The sequence below is a fragment of the Heteronotia binoei genome, chromosome 12, assembly GCF_032191835.1.
Source record: "Heteronotia binoei isolate CCM8104 ecotype False Entrance Well chromosome 12, APGP_CSIRO_Hbin_v1, whole genome shotgun sequence".
NCBI lineage: Eukaryota > Metazoa > Chordata > Lepidosauria > Squamata > Gekkonidae > Heteronotia > Heteronotia binoei.
Window position 1 is genome coordinate 53,249,516 of NC_083234.1, and position 18,582 is coordinate 53,268,097.

At 45.4% G+C, this 18,582-nt stretch overlaps 1 protein-coding gene across 1 annotated transcript in view; it reads right to left on the bottom strand.

Moving 5' to 3' along the window:
• Positions 1 to 5,841: 5,841 nt before the first annotated feature.
• Positions 5,842 to 18,582, bottom strand: part of PTGS1 (prostaglandin-endoperoxide synthase 1) — a 30,113-nt gene continuing 17,372 nt past the window's right edge. Inside the window, exons 3-10 of the mRNA XM_060250908.1 lie at positions 17,578 to 17,718; positions 16,401 to 16,544; positions 14,902 to 15,083; positions 13,453 to 13,536; positions 13,041 to 13,287; positions 12,150 to 12,436; positions 9,593 to 9,740; positions 5,842 to 9,229 (exon numbers count right to left, since the gene is read on the bottom strand). Coding sequence (XP_060106891.1) covers positions 8,859 to 9,229; positions 9,593 to 9,740; positions 12,150 to 12,436; positions 13,041 to 13,287; positions 13,453 to 13,536; positions 14,902 to 15,083; positions 16,401 to 16,544; positions 17,578 to 17,718 — 1,604 coding nt within the window. The 3' untranslated portion in view covers positions 5,842 to 8,858. The remainder of the gene's footprint in view (positions 9,230 to 9,592; positions 9,741 to 12,149; positions 12,437 to 13,040; positions 13,288 to 13,452; positions 13,537 to 14,901; positions 15,084 to 16,400; positions 16,545 to 17,577; positions 17,719 to 18,582) is intronic.

Here is an 18,582-nt window from a genome sequence, read left to right on the forward strand (position 1 = left end):
GAAGAAGAACAGGTGTTGCCTGAGACACAGGGGAGGTCCCCAATGGCCTGACTTTTTGAGGGAGCTTGCCTTGTATGTTTGGCCACTGTGTCCTGCCATTGTACAAATAACTGACCCCAAGCGTGAGGCCCCAAAAGATGGAGGCGCTTGTCCTGAGATACCACATATTGAGCTCAGAAATACAACACACTGATGCTGGAGACATAAAATACATCCCATCCACACAAGAAATATATTCATTTCTGATTTCTTTTCAATAACAAACATCGCATTTATAAGCATCTTTAGGAAACAATCCGGCAAATGGAAATGGGGAGCCTCTCTGGCCTACAGCAGCTCTCAAGATTGCTCAGCCTTAGCTATGCCTGAGCCATGCTGCTCAGTTGGGCCAAGGCGATTGGACTCAAGAGGCCCACCTGGGATGAAGTCAGACAAAGCTGCGTCTTCAAGCCAACCAATTTGCCTTGGTCTTGTTTATTTAAAACATCATTATGCCATCTCTCTACTCAAGGGCATTCCACTTGAGAAGACTCAAAGTGTTTCTTTACCAGGAAAATGATAAACCTTGACAAAGCAGTATACAGCTTCAGAACAGTTTAGGTACACAGGATGTTTTTATCTTTTTAATTTCCAGCTATCTAATAATCACAGCAGCTGTTTGTGTTTGGCAGTGGCAGGATTCAGAAAAAAAATAAGGGGAGGGGAGAAAAGAATCCTCCATAGTAATCTAGTAATCAGTGCTGTTTATTTCACCCTTTTTAAAATAAAAAGGGAGGTGGGGAGTTTTTACCAGACGTCATTGCTTGGCTGCTTCTGTTGCTTGGCAACCAGCATCAGCTAGATGCCACTTTAGTCTACCTCTGGGCTTGCTGAATCCATGTGGTCATTATGGCTAGACTCATTGTTACTGTGGAGTAATGGGTTAGCTTGTGCAGCTCAGCTAATTTTTCCAACAGCAAACGGTACAGATTCTGCCTCTCCCCACCTGGCTTTTTAAAATACAGGGCTGAAGTGTTAAAATATTTCTGGTGAGTACTACAGCAACGGCTTCAGGAAATCAGACACAAGTAGTGGTGCCACAGTCTGGCACATGCAGCATATTGAAGATCTCGGCTTCCACCTTTGAAAACATGCTCAACTGGGAGGAAAATGCTATTGCAGAAATTCTTAGCAGGAGTCCCGGGGCTTTCAGTATCTAAATTCATTAAGGGTTTCAAAAACGCCAGAACCACATTAGTGATTGCAAAATGGGAAAGGCCTCCCATCCAGATCTCTGGCCAGGACCACACTCACTGTCCTAGTTCCATGTCCAGCAAGCTCAATCCAGTCATATCAGTCTGGGGGCCAAGGCTTACTGGATCCAGGTAAGAATGGAGTCAGATTTCCAGAGGTTAGGGATTGGACATTTTCTTCTCACTGTTCTTCCTCATGACCGCATCTTTAATATAGAACTGAAAAGCAGCAGGGCAGCCCTAAGGATTTTGGGCTCCCTAAACTGGGGCAGAGAAAGTGCCATCTGCCATCCTAACCCCTCCCCAATGCATCACATGCAAGATGTTCACCTTCCTAACCCCATGCCACAGCCAGGTGCTGGGAAATGGTGCCTACCCTCCTCCTCCTCCCAGCCACATTATGGGAGACCAAAGGAGGAAGAGTGCCCAGATGGGCTCCTGCTACCTGTGGCAGACCCTGATGCTGCCAGTGGGCAGAGCAGTGACAGGCCTGGTTGGTGCTCCTCCACCTCAGCCCTCTATGCCAGGGACCCCCAAAGTGGTGCCTGTGAGCATCATGTAAGGTTTCCAACCTCCAGGTGGTACCTGGAGATCTCTAACTATTGCAACTGATCTTCAGATGACCAAAATCAGTTCCCCTGCAGAAATGGCTGCTTTTGAGGATGGACTCTATGGCATTATATTCTCTTGAGGTTCCTCCCCTTCCCAAGCCCTGACTTTCTCAGGCTCTGCCCCCAAAATATCCTGGTATTTCCCAACCCAGAGCTGACAACCCTAGTGCCCTGTGCCCTTTGACAACTTTCCTGATGCCCATCAACAGTCTATAGAAAGTGGGAGGAGTCAGGTGGTAGTTTTGCCCAGTTCATGCAAAATCAGGTTAGATGCCTGCAAAATGAAAGAGGATATTGCCAGATTAGGGTTTCTTAGCTAGCTCAATGTGATACTTACTTTGCATGCACAAAACAAAGACTTGTATGTCCATTTTAAAGGCCTCTTGTAAAACAGAGCTTCTGCCTGAAACACTGAGTTACTATGAGAATTATGCACATCAATCCTTGATGCTTTGAAGGTGGCTCCACCTCTTGCGACAGCCATTATGTGGTTGTGCCCACCACCCTAAGTCTGAATTCTAATCATGCCCACAGATTCCAAAAGATTGGAGACCCCTGTTTTAGGCAAGCGCATAAATCCATGCATAGAGGCCCATAATTTTCTGCCAGGCTTCTTATGAGTTTTGTTAATGCAAGAGAGAGAGTTCACAGACAGAGAGCCTTCTGGGAACACGTCACCACATAAAGTGCAGACCATAAAACCAACAACAACATCCTTTGGACTCTTCTCGCATGGCAGAGCCTGGGAAAGAGCTACACAGATTTGTTATGCAAGGCTGTCTGCTGCTCCTGGCTTCCATAAAGCTGCAATGAGACAGCCGGACTCATTCAAAGCCCAGAGTCAAAGTCACCATAAAGTATTTACCAGGATGGTGGATTTAAAACAGCTGGAATGTGATTGTGTGGTAATGAGGCTCATTGCAAAAGTTTTCCCTTAAGCTGCTCAGCACAATATTTTTTTTTCTTTTTTTGTCCCTCTCTTCATACCCTACCCCCCACCCACCCCGGCTGCAAGAAATTCAAGGCTCTTCCTTGGTTGAAAATGCAGTTGCTTCCTTCTGCTGTGAGAGCATGGCATGCTACATGTTTAGCATTATATGAAGATAAATTCTATTCTGCTTTTCTCGTTGAAGAAAGCACAAGGTGGTTTGCATACCTACACATTGAAAATGAATCCTATAAAAACATCAAACTAGTAAAAAGAATGCTGCCTCAATAAAATATAACCATCATGTAAAATCGTATAAATACAAACATAACTAGCAAACATAATTAGATCAGCAGATGAAGTGTAAAATTTCAAAGCAGGATATAAAACAATCACTCAGAATAGCAGCAAAAAAGGTTTATAAAAATCTTGTAAAAAAGATTTATAAAAATTATAAACCCTCAGAGCAATACATAAATGCTCCTTTAAGTGAAACAATTAATTTTTCATTAATGTTGATTTAATTCAGCAAGAGACCTGGTTCAGATCTTACCTGTAGCCCAAACTCAATAGCTGTCTTTTCTGTCAGACCTGGTGGAATTCTAGCAGGAGCTTCTTTGCATTTTAGGCCACACACCCCTGATGTAGCCACTCCTCCAAAACCATACAAGGCTCTTTTTTGTAAGCTCTTGGAGGATTGGCTGCATCAGGGGTGTGTGGCCTAATATGCAAAGACACCCCTGCTAGAATTCTACCCCTTGCTATAACCTTCCTCTCAGGCCTATTGTGTAGTCAAAGTAGACATGTAAGAGATTATTATTAGGATTTCTGTCAGTGTTTAACTAGCAGCTCCCTCAACTGCTTTGAGGTCTAGGAAAAGGTTTATTTACTTCATTTATACTCTGCCTTTTTCTCCAAGAAGGACCCAAGGTGGCTTACATCATTCTCTTCTCCATTGTATCCTCACAACAACCCTGTGAGGTAGGATGAGAGTGTGTGACTGAGCTGAAGTCACTTAGCAAGCTTTCATAGAAGAGCAGGAATTCAGGGTTGCTGGGAAGGGAACTTAACCTTGCCTTCCTATGCAATTATTTAAATGCCCTCTCCCACTCTGTAATCTCCCAACAGGGTGGAAGTATGGGAGATACTGATGGCAAATCTCTTGTGCCATGTCTAGTGTGAGTCTCTACATAAAGCACTTGGGGAGCCAGTTGTGGTGTAGTGGTTAAAAGCAGTGGACCCTAATCTGGAGAACTGGATTTGAGATTCTTCACTCTTCCACATGCAGCCAGCTGGGTGACGTTGGGTCAGTCACTCAGTGCTCTCTCAGCCCCACCTACCTCACAGGGTGTCTGTTGTGGGAAGAGGAAGGGAAGGTGATTGTAAGCTGCTCTGAGACTCCTTTGGATAGTGAAGAGCGGGATATAAAACCAACTCCTCCTCCTAGAATTATAGATGTGGAAAGGATCTCCAGGGTTATCTAGTCCAACTCCCTGCACAATGCAGGAAATTCACAAGTGCCTCCCCCCTACACACACCACCAGCAGGGCTTCTGAGCAGGAGGGTGCTGCTGACAATGCCCTACATAAGCCACATGAGATCTCTGCTGTGCTTTACACTGGCAGTTCAGATCCTCCTGGGATAGTTCAGCACCCAGAATCAGCCCTTCGAAAAGAGGCTGATCCTCAGAGGACAGCATCTGCGGCCCAAAGTAGGAGTAGGGAAAATTGAAGTGGCAGTGACTCTCTAATTAAAGTGTGAGCAAGATGGAGTCTTTCAGGACAGTGTGTGTATAAAATGCTGGAAGCAAGTTTTCAGGCCAGACAGAGGTCTTCTCCATGCTTCAACTCTCCCATCTAGCATTCTGAACAGCAGGAAATTCTTAGGTGATATTGCAAGGGAACATAATAGTCACAATTTGCAGGGTGGTGGGGTGAGGCTGGCAACGATGAACTACAGTTGTACATGCTGCACCCAATGTTCCCTCTAAGCTGCAGAGTCTTGTGAGCAAAAATTCTACTTTGTGAGCTACTGGTATTAAAGTTCTGAGCTACTGGCAATGAAGTTGTGAGCTACTGTATAAATGATTGTGCTCTGGGGTCATCTTTCCTGAGCTAAGACAACAATGTGTGAGCTGGAAGCTAAAAATCTGTGAGCTAGCTCACACTAACTCAGCTTAGAGGGAACACTGGCTGCACGATATTCAAATCATTTTCCTTTACAGGTTGTGATACCCCCTCGCTCAGAAGAGCAAAACAGGCTGTCCGCCATCTCTGCTAGCATTGAAGGTCATCTTGCCAAGTGCTCAGTACCACCCCAACATTTTTTTCTCAGACCAAATATGCTGCTCCAAAGTGCTGCTCTGCTAGAAGGGAATGGAACCACAGGCCTGCCTACATCCAGATCTCTCCTTCCAAGCTGGCACATGGCTCTGCCCACTGTAATGCTCAAGATCTACCTCTTTCCATACCACACAGGGATCTCCTTGGCGGCATCTCTGAGCATCCCTAGATCTCAGCTCGAGGACCCAGCAGAGGTGGCTCTACAGCCAGAAATGAAAGCCTTAGATCTTGGTAAGGATGTTCTTCTGTGGGGAAGGAAGCCATGTGCTCATGGGAAGAGGACTGGGGAGCCCAGGCTGCGGCATCCATGCGCCTAACCAACCAAAAGCCCTTGCCCCAACCAGGTTTAAATTTTGTTCAGTTGATCCACAGAACTGTTTCAACTGTGACCTTTCAGGCAGCAGTCAGATTGTGATATGCAGTGGTCATCTGATTAAAGGACCTGTGAGCAGGACTACTTGTAGTTGGCAGATAGTTTATTCCTGCCAACCATAAGAGGTAACGGTGGCTGGAATTTCAGTTTTCATCTTTCTACCAGTCAGCCCTAAATTGTGTTTTACCCTAAATATGCCAGACAATCCAACGGTCTAGGAATCAGGATCTTAAATCATGAAGTCTTGTCAACTGGCAAAACACAGGAGCCTAAGAGTGAGATTACCTCCTCTCTGATTCTCCTGTCACTTGTATACTCAGAGCTAGCTGGCTGAAAAATACAGAGGGAGGAGAGATTCAATCAGCTATATAAAAATAGCTATTTATTTGGATTTTTTAAAAAATTGTGCTCTAAAATATGCCTGAATTGGCTTATAAGATTTAAAAGAAAAAATCATAAACATTTGTTATAAAACTAATTACACTAATAAAAATCAGTACAAACAGTGATACAGCAGAACAAAAATAGCAGCATGAAAAAGCAGAGTGAAAAAACTTCAGCAGGGTGCTTGAAAACGTTTCAACAAGTCTAAACATGAAACCCAAACAAAACAGAATTGACAGTGCTGTTAGCAGAAAGCTGGGGAAAACAAAGAGGTTTTTCATCTGGTTCTTAAGGCACAAAAGGCCAGACATCAGGCAACTTCAGGGTTTTTCATTGTCAAGGTGCCACCACGGAGAAGGCACAGCCTGTGGTTGCTGTCCAGCCTTATGCACAGTCCTCTGATGTTTGATCTTAATTGATGGGCAGGTTCATGTGAGAGCAGAGATCCTTCAAGTGCTCTGGTTGCAGATTGGTTAGGACATAGAACAGTTTAAATTAGGCCTACATGCAAACAAGCAGTAAAGCAGTTCTGTTAAAACTGATACAATGCTTTCTCTACACTGTAATGCACTGTTGCCACTTATTGTAGCATTTGGAATTTCCAAACAATCTTCCAAGGCAGCCACACATAGTGTTACAGTAGCATAGCCAGGATGTGAACATGGGGGAGAACAAATCTCAAGATAAAACCCAGGTTGTAGCCCTCTGTATCAATCTGACTGATCTGCACCTCCCTCTGGAGGATCATGGACATTTTTGTGACCACGCTAAAACACAGAGAGGACAATACACCTGTGGTGAATAATGTCACTTTTTGTTTGGAGACTCAGGGAAAGGATCCAGCTACATTTCTCTGTCAAGGAATAGCCTGTTGACCACAAATGAAGCCATGAAGATTCCAGGGTACATAAAATATTCATGCTATCATATCTTCCTCAAAGCGAGGTTTGTTCCCCATCACTATACCATGCTCTGCCTTTCCTGTAGCTTTACCAACTACATTATGTCCTCTTTGGAGAGGGTCCATAGCTCAGTTGAGAAGCACCTATTCTGCATGCAGAAAGTCCAGGGTTCAATCCCTGGTATCTCCAGCTAATAGATCTCAGATGGCAAGGGTTGGGAAGGACCTTTCTTTGTCTGACCTTGCAGAGCTTCTGTCCATCAATGGAGACAATATTCAGCTAGCTGAGTCAAAGGACTGATAGTCATGGCTCAATAGTGGAGCATATGTTTTGCATAGCAGAGGTTCAAGATTTAGGTCCTGGCATCTCCAGGGGTAGAATTTAAGGCCTTTTGCAAGGAGATAGTAACTGAGTTACAATGGACGTAAGTTCTGATGATCTCAGCAGCTTCACATGTGGCTGCTTCTGTTCCTGGGGTTCTGTCTTTTCCAGGATTCCCTTCTCAACACATTTTTTGCCATGATGCACCTACTGTTGTGACCAGGCTGAATGACAAAGCCCATAACTGGTAGAAGTTAAGATTCAGTCTCAAAACTTAAATGTGTGGGGGAGGGGGCTTGAGTGGTGGAGCCACGCAGACTAGTAATTGTTTGGTTGCATGTTCCTTATCTAAACCTTAATGGAACACTCCCTCATCTTCAATATAACTAATTTGACTATAACTTTATTATAACTAACCTGAATTAAAATATTAACGACAGTGGTGGGTGATAGTTAGAAACATTTGGATCTACCTGTTACTCTGACCCTTGGTTCTCTGGCTAAGAGTTCAAGAAGGTCAGAGGGTGAATAATGAGGATAGTGACACAGATGTTCTCCAGTGAGCACTGTTATATTGATCTTGCCACTAAGTAGGATGGAAAACTGATCGGTGTTGAAGATTAGACTGGTGAAAAATGCTTCAAGCACCAGTGCTTCTTTTAAACAGGATTTAGTTTTTCTCACTCATGCACTTCCTCTTTATTTAAATATAGACATCCACCCCACCATGTTTCTGCTTGTGAGCAGCTACACCAGGTTGCTTCAACATCTTAATCTGCTCCGTAGGTGAGAATTTGATTGCTTATAAAAACATGTCTAATTTTCCTGAAATCTAGCAGGAAGGATCCCATTGGCAAGGACAGAGTCCCTGAGAATTTCATCGCAGTTGGTTGGCGCAGGGGGAAAGCAACAGCTGGAAATGTGCTTTGCATTGAAGCAAGTGGAATAAAGAAAACAAATGCATACTTGATTATAATAAAGAGAACAATGAAAATTAGAAGAAAAAATGAGCTTGGTGAACCAAGGAGCATTTGTGAGAGCATTTGCTGTGTGTCCAGCACGTGGCTACTGACAAAATTATTACAACTGCAGTTAGAGGCCAACTCCAGCCCTTTCCATTGGCTCCATTGGATTAAACAAAGTACAGATCTTTCTCCCCCTGCCCCCCCACAAAAGTCACACTCTCCATCCCACTTTGATTCCCACTATCAGATGTTGTCTCCCTCTCTTTTCAACCCTCCTTGCAGCAAAAATACATAAACTGGAGGCATTCCAGAAAGTCTTCCTCCCCCTTGGATCTCACAAGCTTTGGCTTCTAGGGATTGTCTACATGACAAGTTTAAAAAGGCAGAAGCAGTTTCTGGGAATTCTAACTATCAACACAACTCCAGAGAACAGAATTCCAAGTATTTGGGGGACAATGGTGTACAGCGACATTCCTCCTGCAATGGAGGGCTTGAGAGTAGCTTAGTGCATGAAGGAGAGGAGGGTTCAAGGAGGTGAGGGGGGAGCAGGGACTTTTCTGCTGGAGATGAATCCTAGTGGGCTTTCATTTCTCAAAAACATCACAGCCTCCTCCTTGGATGCTTCCCCAACTATAAGTGGTCCTTTTATTCTGCTACAGGGGAGCATGATGATAGGGAGGAGGGGCACAGTGCCCTTTTATTTCTTTGCCAGCCTGCCAACCATCATACATGGGTGCCCTTTGCTATCAAAAGTGATCAAAACTTGCTGGCTGGCTGGTGATCAGCTGCCAAGTCCAGTTCTAAAGCTCAGAAGATGGCTGCTTCTCCCCAGAGCTGCTGCCTGCTGCCATTTCCTCCATGTCACTTTCTGGTACCCGGAAAGCCACATACGGGCACTTCTTCACATTCAGACATACAAGTTTCTGAAGTGATGCTGTGTTCACCATCTCAAAGCCAGTGGCACCGCCAAATGTGCTGGGCTTCCAGTACTCAGGAGAGCAGACAGGATTCCCCAAGAGCCCTTTCAAGGAGAAGGGGGCCCCGATCTCCACCATGCTCTCACCAAAAATGGCATTGGGTTGCCTCTTCTCCACCAGCAAGCCAGGGTAGAATTCCAAGGCATCTATGTCTCCATATACCTCTTCCAGCTCAGCTGCCATCTCCTCTTCCCCTGGGTTGGAGACAAGAGAATGAGAGAGAGAAAATGTGATCCAGCAGTTGAAAGAATGGGACCACAGCCAACAGAACCTTTGGCTTTGCACAGATCTTTCTGGCAAATGTATTAGGGTTTATTGCTTCCCCCTTCTTGGACAGCAACAGTTAAATTATTCTTATCCCATATGCCCCAAATCATCTGGAAATTATGCAAGATGCAACATGGCACTTGGACAATGTGCACAGTTTAAGGAGCACTGAACGGTGATGGCTTCTGCCCACAGCGTTATCTCAGGGAAGAATTTCTTGGGGTAACTTCTAAATTGACCCTCCAAAGTGCCCCCTCTGGAGCAAGACCCATGAGGTTTGCCTGTTGTACCTGTGAGTTCTTGGAAGGACATGTAGGGCTGCATGCCAAATCTCTTCCGGTATTCATTGAAGGGCTGGAGGCGCAGCAGGCGTGATTCCTCAATGACCCCAATGGCCACATTCAGAAGCTGACTGTGGACATTCCTCCCCCCTCCAATCTGGAAAGCAGGAGTAGGAAGATATGGTGAAGATCCATTGCTAAGTGACATGGAGTTTGGGAAGATGGAAATGGTAACATTGGGTCATTCTAGAGGTCTATCGATCCCTGCATTCAGTTTTTGACAGCAGCCAGGCAGATTTCCCTCCATATTCTGCCAGGGTGGAATCCACCCATTTTTATGTGACCAAAAGAAAAGACAGAAACCAGAAGCAAGGTAACAGCAGCCACCATGCAAGAAGGGCTATGACTCATTGGCAGAATTCAGTCCCCATCATCTCTAGATAACAATGGATCTCAGGTAAGAGGTGATAGGAAAGGAGTTGCTCTGCCTCCGAGCTTTGAGAGCTGCTTCTCATCTGTGTAGAAAAGACTGAGACCGATTCCACACTTAGTACTTTCCTCCCTTCCATGTGGGGCTCCTCACAGTGGCTCTTTTTCCTGGATTCTGGTATCTCTGGAGCGGGGCTGCATGTTCCCTGCCCTGCACAAACTTGGGAGCCAAGAACGAGACCAGGACAAAGGCTAATGAGAAATCAGTCAGTTTTACACAGACTGGTGGTTGAATTGTGTGCAGCAAAGAAGCAAGGAGGGGCTGTGGCTCAGTGAAAGAACCTCTGCTTTGCATGCAGAAGGTCCCAAGTTCAGTCCCTGGCATCTCCATGTGAAAGGATTAAACACTGAGTGATGTGAAAGACCTCTACTTGAGACCCTGGAGACTCACTGCCAGTCTGAGTAGACCAGGAGTGCTGAACTTATGAGGGCCAAATCTATCATAAATGAGACCTTGTTGGGCCAGGCCATGTTGGACTGGGCCGGGCCATGTGCGTAGCTATTCAAGATCAGGTAGCAGAGATATAAACTTTATAATTGACACAGACAAACAAAGATTTAAAAAATAAAATAAAACATGCATTAGCACTCGCTGGTCTTAAAGGTGCTTTCTTTGTATTTCTGGGATCTGTGGAACTGGGCAAACGAAGCTCTGGCTCTTTCCCTTCTTCCCCAGGGGATCAGGGGGAGGAGCCTCAATCAATGGAGAAAATAGAGGTTTTGCTCTGTAGCTCCTGTGCAATTGAGCAAGCCTTCCAAAGCAAACAGAAATGCAGAATGAAGCAAGAGAGAGGGAGGGAGAAGGAAGCAGACAGGAACCAGTTGCTCGGGGGCCTGATAGGAGCCCTCCAGGGGCCTGATTCAGCCCCCGGGTCGCATGTTTGACACCACTGGAGTAGACAATGCTGACCTTGATGGGCCAATGGTCAGATTTAGTTTTATCACTAATGGAAGGAGAGGCCAAGGGTTGGGTTAGTTGGGGGCCTGGTCTAGGATGATCTGGGAGCCTCTGAGTCATTATAGGATTATAAGGATCCTTTACTATTGAGGCATACAGCCAACCAGGTTAGCTCATCTTTTAGTCTCAATGCACCTAGAACCAGCCCAGCCTGTTCCTTGAAGAACCACTGGCTCTTTTGGAAGTACATAAGAACATAAGAGAAGCCATGTTAGATCAGGCCAATGGCCCATCCAGTCCAACACTCTGTGTCACACAGTGGCAAAAATTTTTATACACACACACACACACAGTGGCTAAAAGCCACTGATGGACCTCTGCTCCATATTTTTATCTAAACCCCTCTTGAAGGTGGCTATGCTTATGGCCGCCACCACCTCCTGTGGCAGTGAATTCCACATGTTAATCACCCTTTGGGTGAAGAAGTACTTCCTTTTATCCGTTTTAACCTGTCTGCTCAGCAATTTCATCGAATGCCCACGAGTTCTTGTATTGTGAGAAAGGGAGAAAAGTACTGCTTTCTCTACTTTCTCCATCCCATGCATTATCTTGTAAACCTCTATCATGTCACCCCGCAGTCGACATTTCTCCAAGCTAAAGAGTCCCAAGCGTTTCAACCTTTCTTCATAGGGAAAGTGTTCCGGCCCTTTAATCATTCTAGTTGCCCTTTTCTGGACTTTCTCCAGTGCTATAATATCCTTTTTGAGGTGCGGCGACCAGAACTGCACACAGTACTCCAAATGAGACCGCACCATCGATTTATATAGGGGCATTATGATACTGGCTGATTTGTTTTCAATTCCCTTCCTAATAATTCCCAGCATGGCGTTGGCCTTTTATATTGCAAACGCACACTGTCTTGACATTTTCAGTGAGTTATCTACCACGACCCCAAGATCTCTCTCTTGGTCAGTCTCTGCCAGTTCACACCCCATCACTTGTATTTGTAGCAGGGATTCTTGGCCCCAATGTGCATTACTTTGCACTTGGCCACATTGAACCACATCTGCCACGTTGACGCCCACTCACCCAGCCTCAACAGATCCCTTTGGAGTTCCTCACAATCCTCAACAAGTATGTTGCAATGTATCCACAACAAGTATGTTGCAATGTACCCACCTGCCCAGCTTGCTGTCTGGAGAAAGCCTCGACAAGAGCCTCCACGCCGTAATCTGTGAGCATGGTGGTGTTGTAGACAAACTGGTCATAGCCATACTTCTTGTTCTTGATGATAAAGCTGTCTGGCATCAGTGGGTGCCAATGGTAGAGCTGGTTGAATTCCACAGCAATTCGGTTCCGATATTGGAACTGCACCCCAAAAAGGAGCTCTGGATCGAATTTCAGACGTAAGTAGTAGTTACTGAGATGTTGGACATAGTCTTCAATTACAATTTTGATGGTCTCACCTGGGAAGAAGAAAGGAAAGCTGTGGATGCAGTAGCAAGTTTTTGAGGTAGGCCAGACTCTTTTCTAAGATTAAAAAACATTGATGTTTGCACCATTTTAAAGCTGCTTCTAGGTCCAGCAAAAGAAAACATTTCACGGATGCTCTTCCTTTTCTTGTTGTGGTACCAGCATGGTGACCTAAGGGCTGACTGTAACATCTCCATCATTTGAGACAAACAATTTTCCTGAACAAACTTCTAGAGACAGCCATTAAAGGGATGTCTTTACCTGCCAAATAAGACCTTGTTGCTCTAAGGTTATATTTCTGCTGGAAGAATCTAGGAAGAAACAAGGCAGTTGGCCCTGGAAGAGCAATGTGCAACTATCTTGGTCTTCCTGTCCAGAAAGATGTGCCTATAGTGTTCATTAAAGAGGCAGCATCCTTCCTGACTCAGTACAAAGGGATTCTCTAATTTTCTCTTTCACTGTCCTACTTCCCCTGCGGCTGAGACAAAAGCAGATTCATATACTAGCCCTGGAGGAGTGACCCTTAGACAAGAAGAACAAAACTTGCAGGAATCATACAACCACTTCCCCTCCACACACACAGACACATGCACCCACCAATGAGGATAAGCCTTGTGGTCTGGAACAGCTGCTCATCATCCCAGGTTGGGTGTTCCTTCTTCAGTATGTCACAGACACGGTTGTGCTCCCGCAGCCAGATGGTGGCATACATCATGAGGCCCGGGAGTAGGCCAAAGACCTCTTGGCCCACAGCAAGCTGCTTCTCTGGGGGGATGTGCTTTGGATAGATCATGTGCACTGGAGCTTCCATCACTGTAGGTGGATACATCTCCCCGTTAACCATCTAGAGAGAGGACAGCAAGGGCAATGTGTTTGCAACTGCAGCCCACCTCAAAGAGCAAGCAGCTCAGGGTGCTACTGAGCCACCACCCACACTGGATGTTAACAAACTGAGAAGGCCCTTCCCCTCGTCTCCAAGGAAAGGAGGGGCATATAGCTGCCTTCCTACCTGGTACTTCAGCTTCCCATCCTGGAAGAGTCTGAGTTTGTGCTGGCGCTCCAAATTGTCCCCATAGATGTGCCCAAGATCCACCTGTGGAAAGGGTCCAGGGTTAACCCAGCAAAAACCCCCAAAAAACCCTCTCATCCCTGGAGCTTGAGGTATGTATTGCTTCACTCTGGTCAGAGCTACATATTTTTATCCTGCATTTCTATAGGGCACAAGGCTTTTTAAAAAGGTAAAGGTAGTCCCCTGTGCAAGCACTAAGTCATTAGCAACCCATGAGGTGACGTCATATCATGATGTTTTCTTGGCAGACTTTTTACGGGGTGGTTTGCCATTGCCTCCCCCAGTCATCTACACTTTATCCCCAGCAAGCTGGGTACTCATTTTACTGACCTCAGAAGGATGGAAGGCTGAGTCAACCTTGAGCCGGCTACCTGAACCCAGCTTCTGCTGGGATCGAACTTAGGTTGTGAGCAGAGCTTGGACTGCAGTAGTGCAGCTTACCACTCTGTGCCATGGGGCTTTTCAAGGAGGCTTATGGGTCACAATTAAAATATTACAATTTAAAAACAAAAAAATGCAGAACCTCTTGAACAGTTCCATGAGGAGCCTATTCCACAAAGTGGGAGATACAACAGAAAAAGTACAGGCTCCAGTTAGGTGTGAACACTGCAAGTGTGGGAACAGCCAGTAGGTGGCAGCCTGAGGGAAATCTGCTGGGAGGCAAAGGGTTGTGCCTGGAGTGCTTTTGGAGCAGAGGGATTAACTGCTTCATTCTTCTATCACTTCTTTGCTCCTAACTGCCTCCCTCCATATAGAAACCGTTTTCCCTGTTCTAAAGGGTTGTTGCTGATTTTCAGCCTCAGTGACAGGAGAAACTGTATTTTATATATCTAAAAATGAACACATAGCCCTTTCCCAGCATTCAAAGTGGTTTCCAACACTGTTAATCAAATCTGTAGAAACATAACTGTTAAAATTAATTTTAAAAGGCATTCTTAATACATAATGTTGCATTCTGTTTTAAGTCACTCAATTTCTCTCTGCTTTGCAGAGGCCAGGCACTGATAAAATATTCTGGAGACAAATCCAGGCTCAAATTGTGCCCCAAGATTACTCATTTTTTTAAGCATCTGGTCTTCTGGGCTCCATTTGAGGTTCTTGAATAGGAGGTAGACTTGGTAGTGGGCATTCTGGTTGGCTCTAAAATCACCCTTGCTATCCTCTCCTCCCTCGCATCTTTTCACAGCCTTTCTCAAGGCTGGGATAAGAGAACTCGTCTTTAATGTGTTTCAGGAGCTTGGAGCCACCACCAAGACAAACCCATACATTTATTTCTGCAGCAAAGAGTGTCTACACTCAATTTTCATTTATTTTCATTATGTCACATTCATACACACACCCAATACCCAAACAATCCAAAGATTGCCCCATGCAAACTTCTCTCCTCACCCCATGTCCCAGAGCCCGGGTGAAACCATGACCCATTTTGCCTGATGTCTTGAAGAACTGGTGCGTGAAGTGCTGGGCAAAGAAAGCAAACATCAAGTTTGTCCCCAGAGGGTCAGGCTGGAATGTCCTGCGCAGGAAAAACTGCTCCGCTACCAGCTCTGCATCAGGAAGCTGCACTGGCCCTGCAAGGGAAAGGTAAGAAGCAGAATCTGAAGCTCACCTTCCACTGTATTTCCTGGCTACTAGAGCTTATCCTCACTCCATAAATTGGCATATGGGATTCTCTGCCACAAGATGTGGCAACACCTTTATGTTTAAAAGGAGACATGATGAATTCACTATTCCTAGCAATTAGACCTGCTAATGTTCAGAGGCAGTATAGCACTAAATACCCACTGCTGGAAAGGTTGAGTAACATTTGGGGCCTGCTGCCTTCTTTCCCCATCTGATGGTGGGAATCTGTCTGCTTGGAAAAGAGGATGCTGAACTAGATGGGTGTTTGGTTTGATCTCGCAGAGCTGTTCTGATGTTCTTTGCTTCTCTGGACTCTGAAAGAACTTGTGTAGCCAACACAAACTTCTCAGGTCTGCTGGTGCTGTTTTAAATTAGCACTGATCTTCAGGCTTGCATCTTCAAATCTTGGCTGCAATTCAGTAACAAGTGAGCAAATAAACTGTGAAGTTGTGTTTCAATCAATGGGTTGGCTTGCCTGGTTTAGCTTATGCATCTGTTTTTGAATTGGGTGTTTACTATAATAGAGACAGAGCCCTTTCCTTCTACTAATGGACAGCTGGTTTTTTTGATAATTCACAATGTATCTCACAAACTTTTTTCCATATCTCCATAACTGCACCTAGAACAATTTTGCACCTGGTGATGAGAGACTTAAAGGACTACGACGTGTACCTCCAATTTGTGTGTTTTGAGGAATCATAATCTCTCCAAGAAAGGGATTCTACAACTAAAGCAATATGATCTTTAACCAAGTTTGCTGTCTGACTACCAGGTATTCCTATCAGTTTGGCTTTCATTCTTGACTGTTTACCTACTGCCACCACCTTAAAATAATCTACATCTTTACTATGAGAACCACCATACTTTATTTCTCTTTTACAAGGTCCCCATGTGTTCTGATTAGTGCTAGAGGCAAGTCTGAATTACTGCTGGACTTTCGTCTAAGGTGGGTAGCTGTTTTAGTCTGTAGTAGTCAAAATTTGAGCCCAGTAGCATCTTAAAGGCCCAGATTTTTTTCTGGAGTATAAACTTTTGTGAGTCAAAGCTCACCTCATCAGCTACAAACAAGCCTAACTAAGAGCTGAGGGATCTTCATTCCTACCTGTTATCTGATGAAGTAAACTTAGACCCCAGGAAAATTTTAATGGTGCTAGTAGACTCGAGTTTTGTTATATTTTCAGAAGCAATTTCTTGATTCTCCTGGCAGTACAGACTTTGAAGCAAGCTAAGCCAATGTGGCCTTCCAAGCAGCAGTTGGAACCTACCTTTGGCTCCCATAGGAGTGGGGCAGTCGCTGGGCACTGGTGGGAGGACACGAGTGAAGTAACTGACGTTGGCATAGGCTTCCCAACTGATGTATCCATAGGCAGAATTGTAGGTGGGTGGGCTGGGAATGAGATTGGCACGGACTGCAAGGAAACAGAGAAAGAAAAAGAAATGGAAAGAGAACTTCTTTCTGTCTCCCAAAATATCAGAATCTGTGGATACCCAATAGAACTCACTACAACTAGACACAGTTATGTTTTTAACAGGGGAATAGACAAATTCACGGGGGAGAAGTCTATCAGTAGCCATTAGAAATAATGGCTACATTGAACCTTCATGTTCAGTGGCAGTGCATCATCAGAGGAGCAAGAGCCAGGGAGGCAGGATGATGCTGTAGCTAAGTGGCAAAACATCTGCACTGGATGCAAAAGATCCCACGCTCATTCCTTGGCCTCTCCACTTAAAATGATCACATAGGACAGGGGTGGCCAACAGTAGCTCTCCAGATGTTTTTGCCTACAACTCCCATCAGCCCCAGCCAGCATGGCCAATGGCTGGGGCTGATGGGGAGTTGTAGGTAAAAAACATCTGGAGAACTACCGTTGGCCACCCCTGACATAGGAAGTGATGTGAAAATAGGTGACATGAACCTCTGGAGAGCTGCTGCCAGTCACAGCAGACCATTCTAGTCTTGGTAGGCCAACTGTTTCAGTAGAACGCAGTTTTGTGTGTTTAAGGAGTATTATTGAGCCAGATGGATCCAGCCATCCTGCTCTTGTCATTTACCAGGAAAACCAATACCAGAATTCATAGGTGGTAGTGCCTTGAGTCTAGATGATGACAGATGGTGAATTGTGGATGTTATTAAGGGTGACAAAGCATGAGATGGTCAGATCTGGCCCATGGAGGAAAACAAGCTAGGAATTTCTCTTGCACAGTTCCTGTTCATTTGAATAAAGCTTGTGCAAGAAAACATCCCAGTGGTTTGTGCTGTGGAAAGACATTTGGGTTTTCTATCTCAGGCATGCAAACATTTGGAGCAATGCTTGCAGAGGTGTCTAGATGCCTGAAAAAGCTGCATTTTTACTGCAATCCCTTGTCAGTCCAAATTCTCTCCTTAAGGATGAATGTTTTTAGCACCTGCTCCCCTACCCCAATTCGCCACTTTCCACTCACTTGTCAGCACCAACCGCATCAGCGTGTCCCGAATAAATGTGTTGTTGATGATGTTCCAAAACCATTGGAAGTGGGTCAGGATGAAGTGATAGAAACTGGGGCTTGGTTTCAGGGCACGGTGCAACCTCGTCCAGAACTCCGCTGTGGAAAAAGTCAGTCCATTTGGTGATATATCCTTAACAGATGTTTACAGCATTTAGGTTCAAAGATTGCTTGACATAACCAGCTATTTCAGAGTGGGCCTTGTCAACTGGCATGTGAGTGTGCACTGCATATTTAAACAAGTAAGGTAGGTATAATTGCCATGTGTTCCTGTCCAAGGAACACTGGGAGTTGTGGGTTTTTTAGGGTGTTGAAAATTATTCACTATCTTCCTAGAATCACAGTTCACAGGGTACCTTGCATTAGAATCCATGAAAATTAAGTGGTTTATGTTTCATAAAGACAGCCTGCTCTCACAGCATTCAAGAGCACACAGGATTTTCTTTAGGGGTTGTAGACACCAGGATTCCCCATGCAACATTTATATGGTAGAATGGCATATGAGGTAGGAAGCCCATGCTCATCTCCTGAAGACTTTCTGTGGAGGTCTCAGAGAGAAACCCCGTTCAAGAGTAGATCCACAGCAGGGGTCCCCAACCCCTGGCCCATGGCCTGGTACCGGTCCGTGGCCTGTTAGCAACTGGGCCGCAGAGTGAGACAGAGCCACCACACTGCCCCTTTCGCCCGTCCGGGCCCCAGGCAGAGAAAAGAGGCAGCACAGCCTCACTCCAAAGCACTACCTCTTTCAATCACCCAGGCCCTGGGCAGGCGGAAGGGGGCAGCGCAGCAGTGACCTTCACCTACTCATTTAAAGACTTCCATGGGCAGCAGGGATGGGGTGTGGGGGCAGACTGGGGCAGCAAAAACCCCAGCACCCCCACCGGTCCGTAGAAAAATCGTCTTCCACAAAACCAGTCCCTGGTGCCAAAAAGGTTGGGGACTACTGGTCTAGAGAACCAGGAA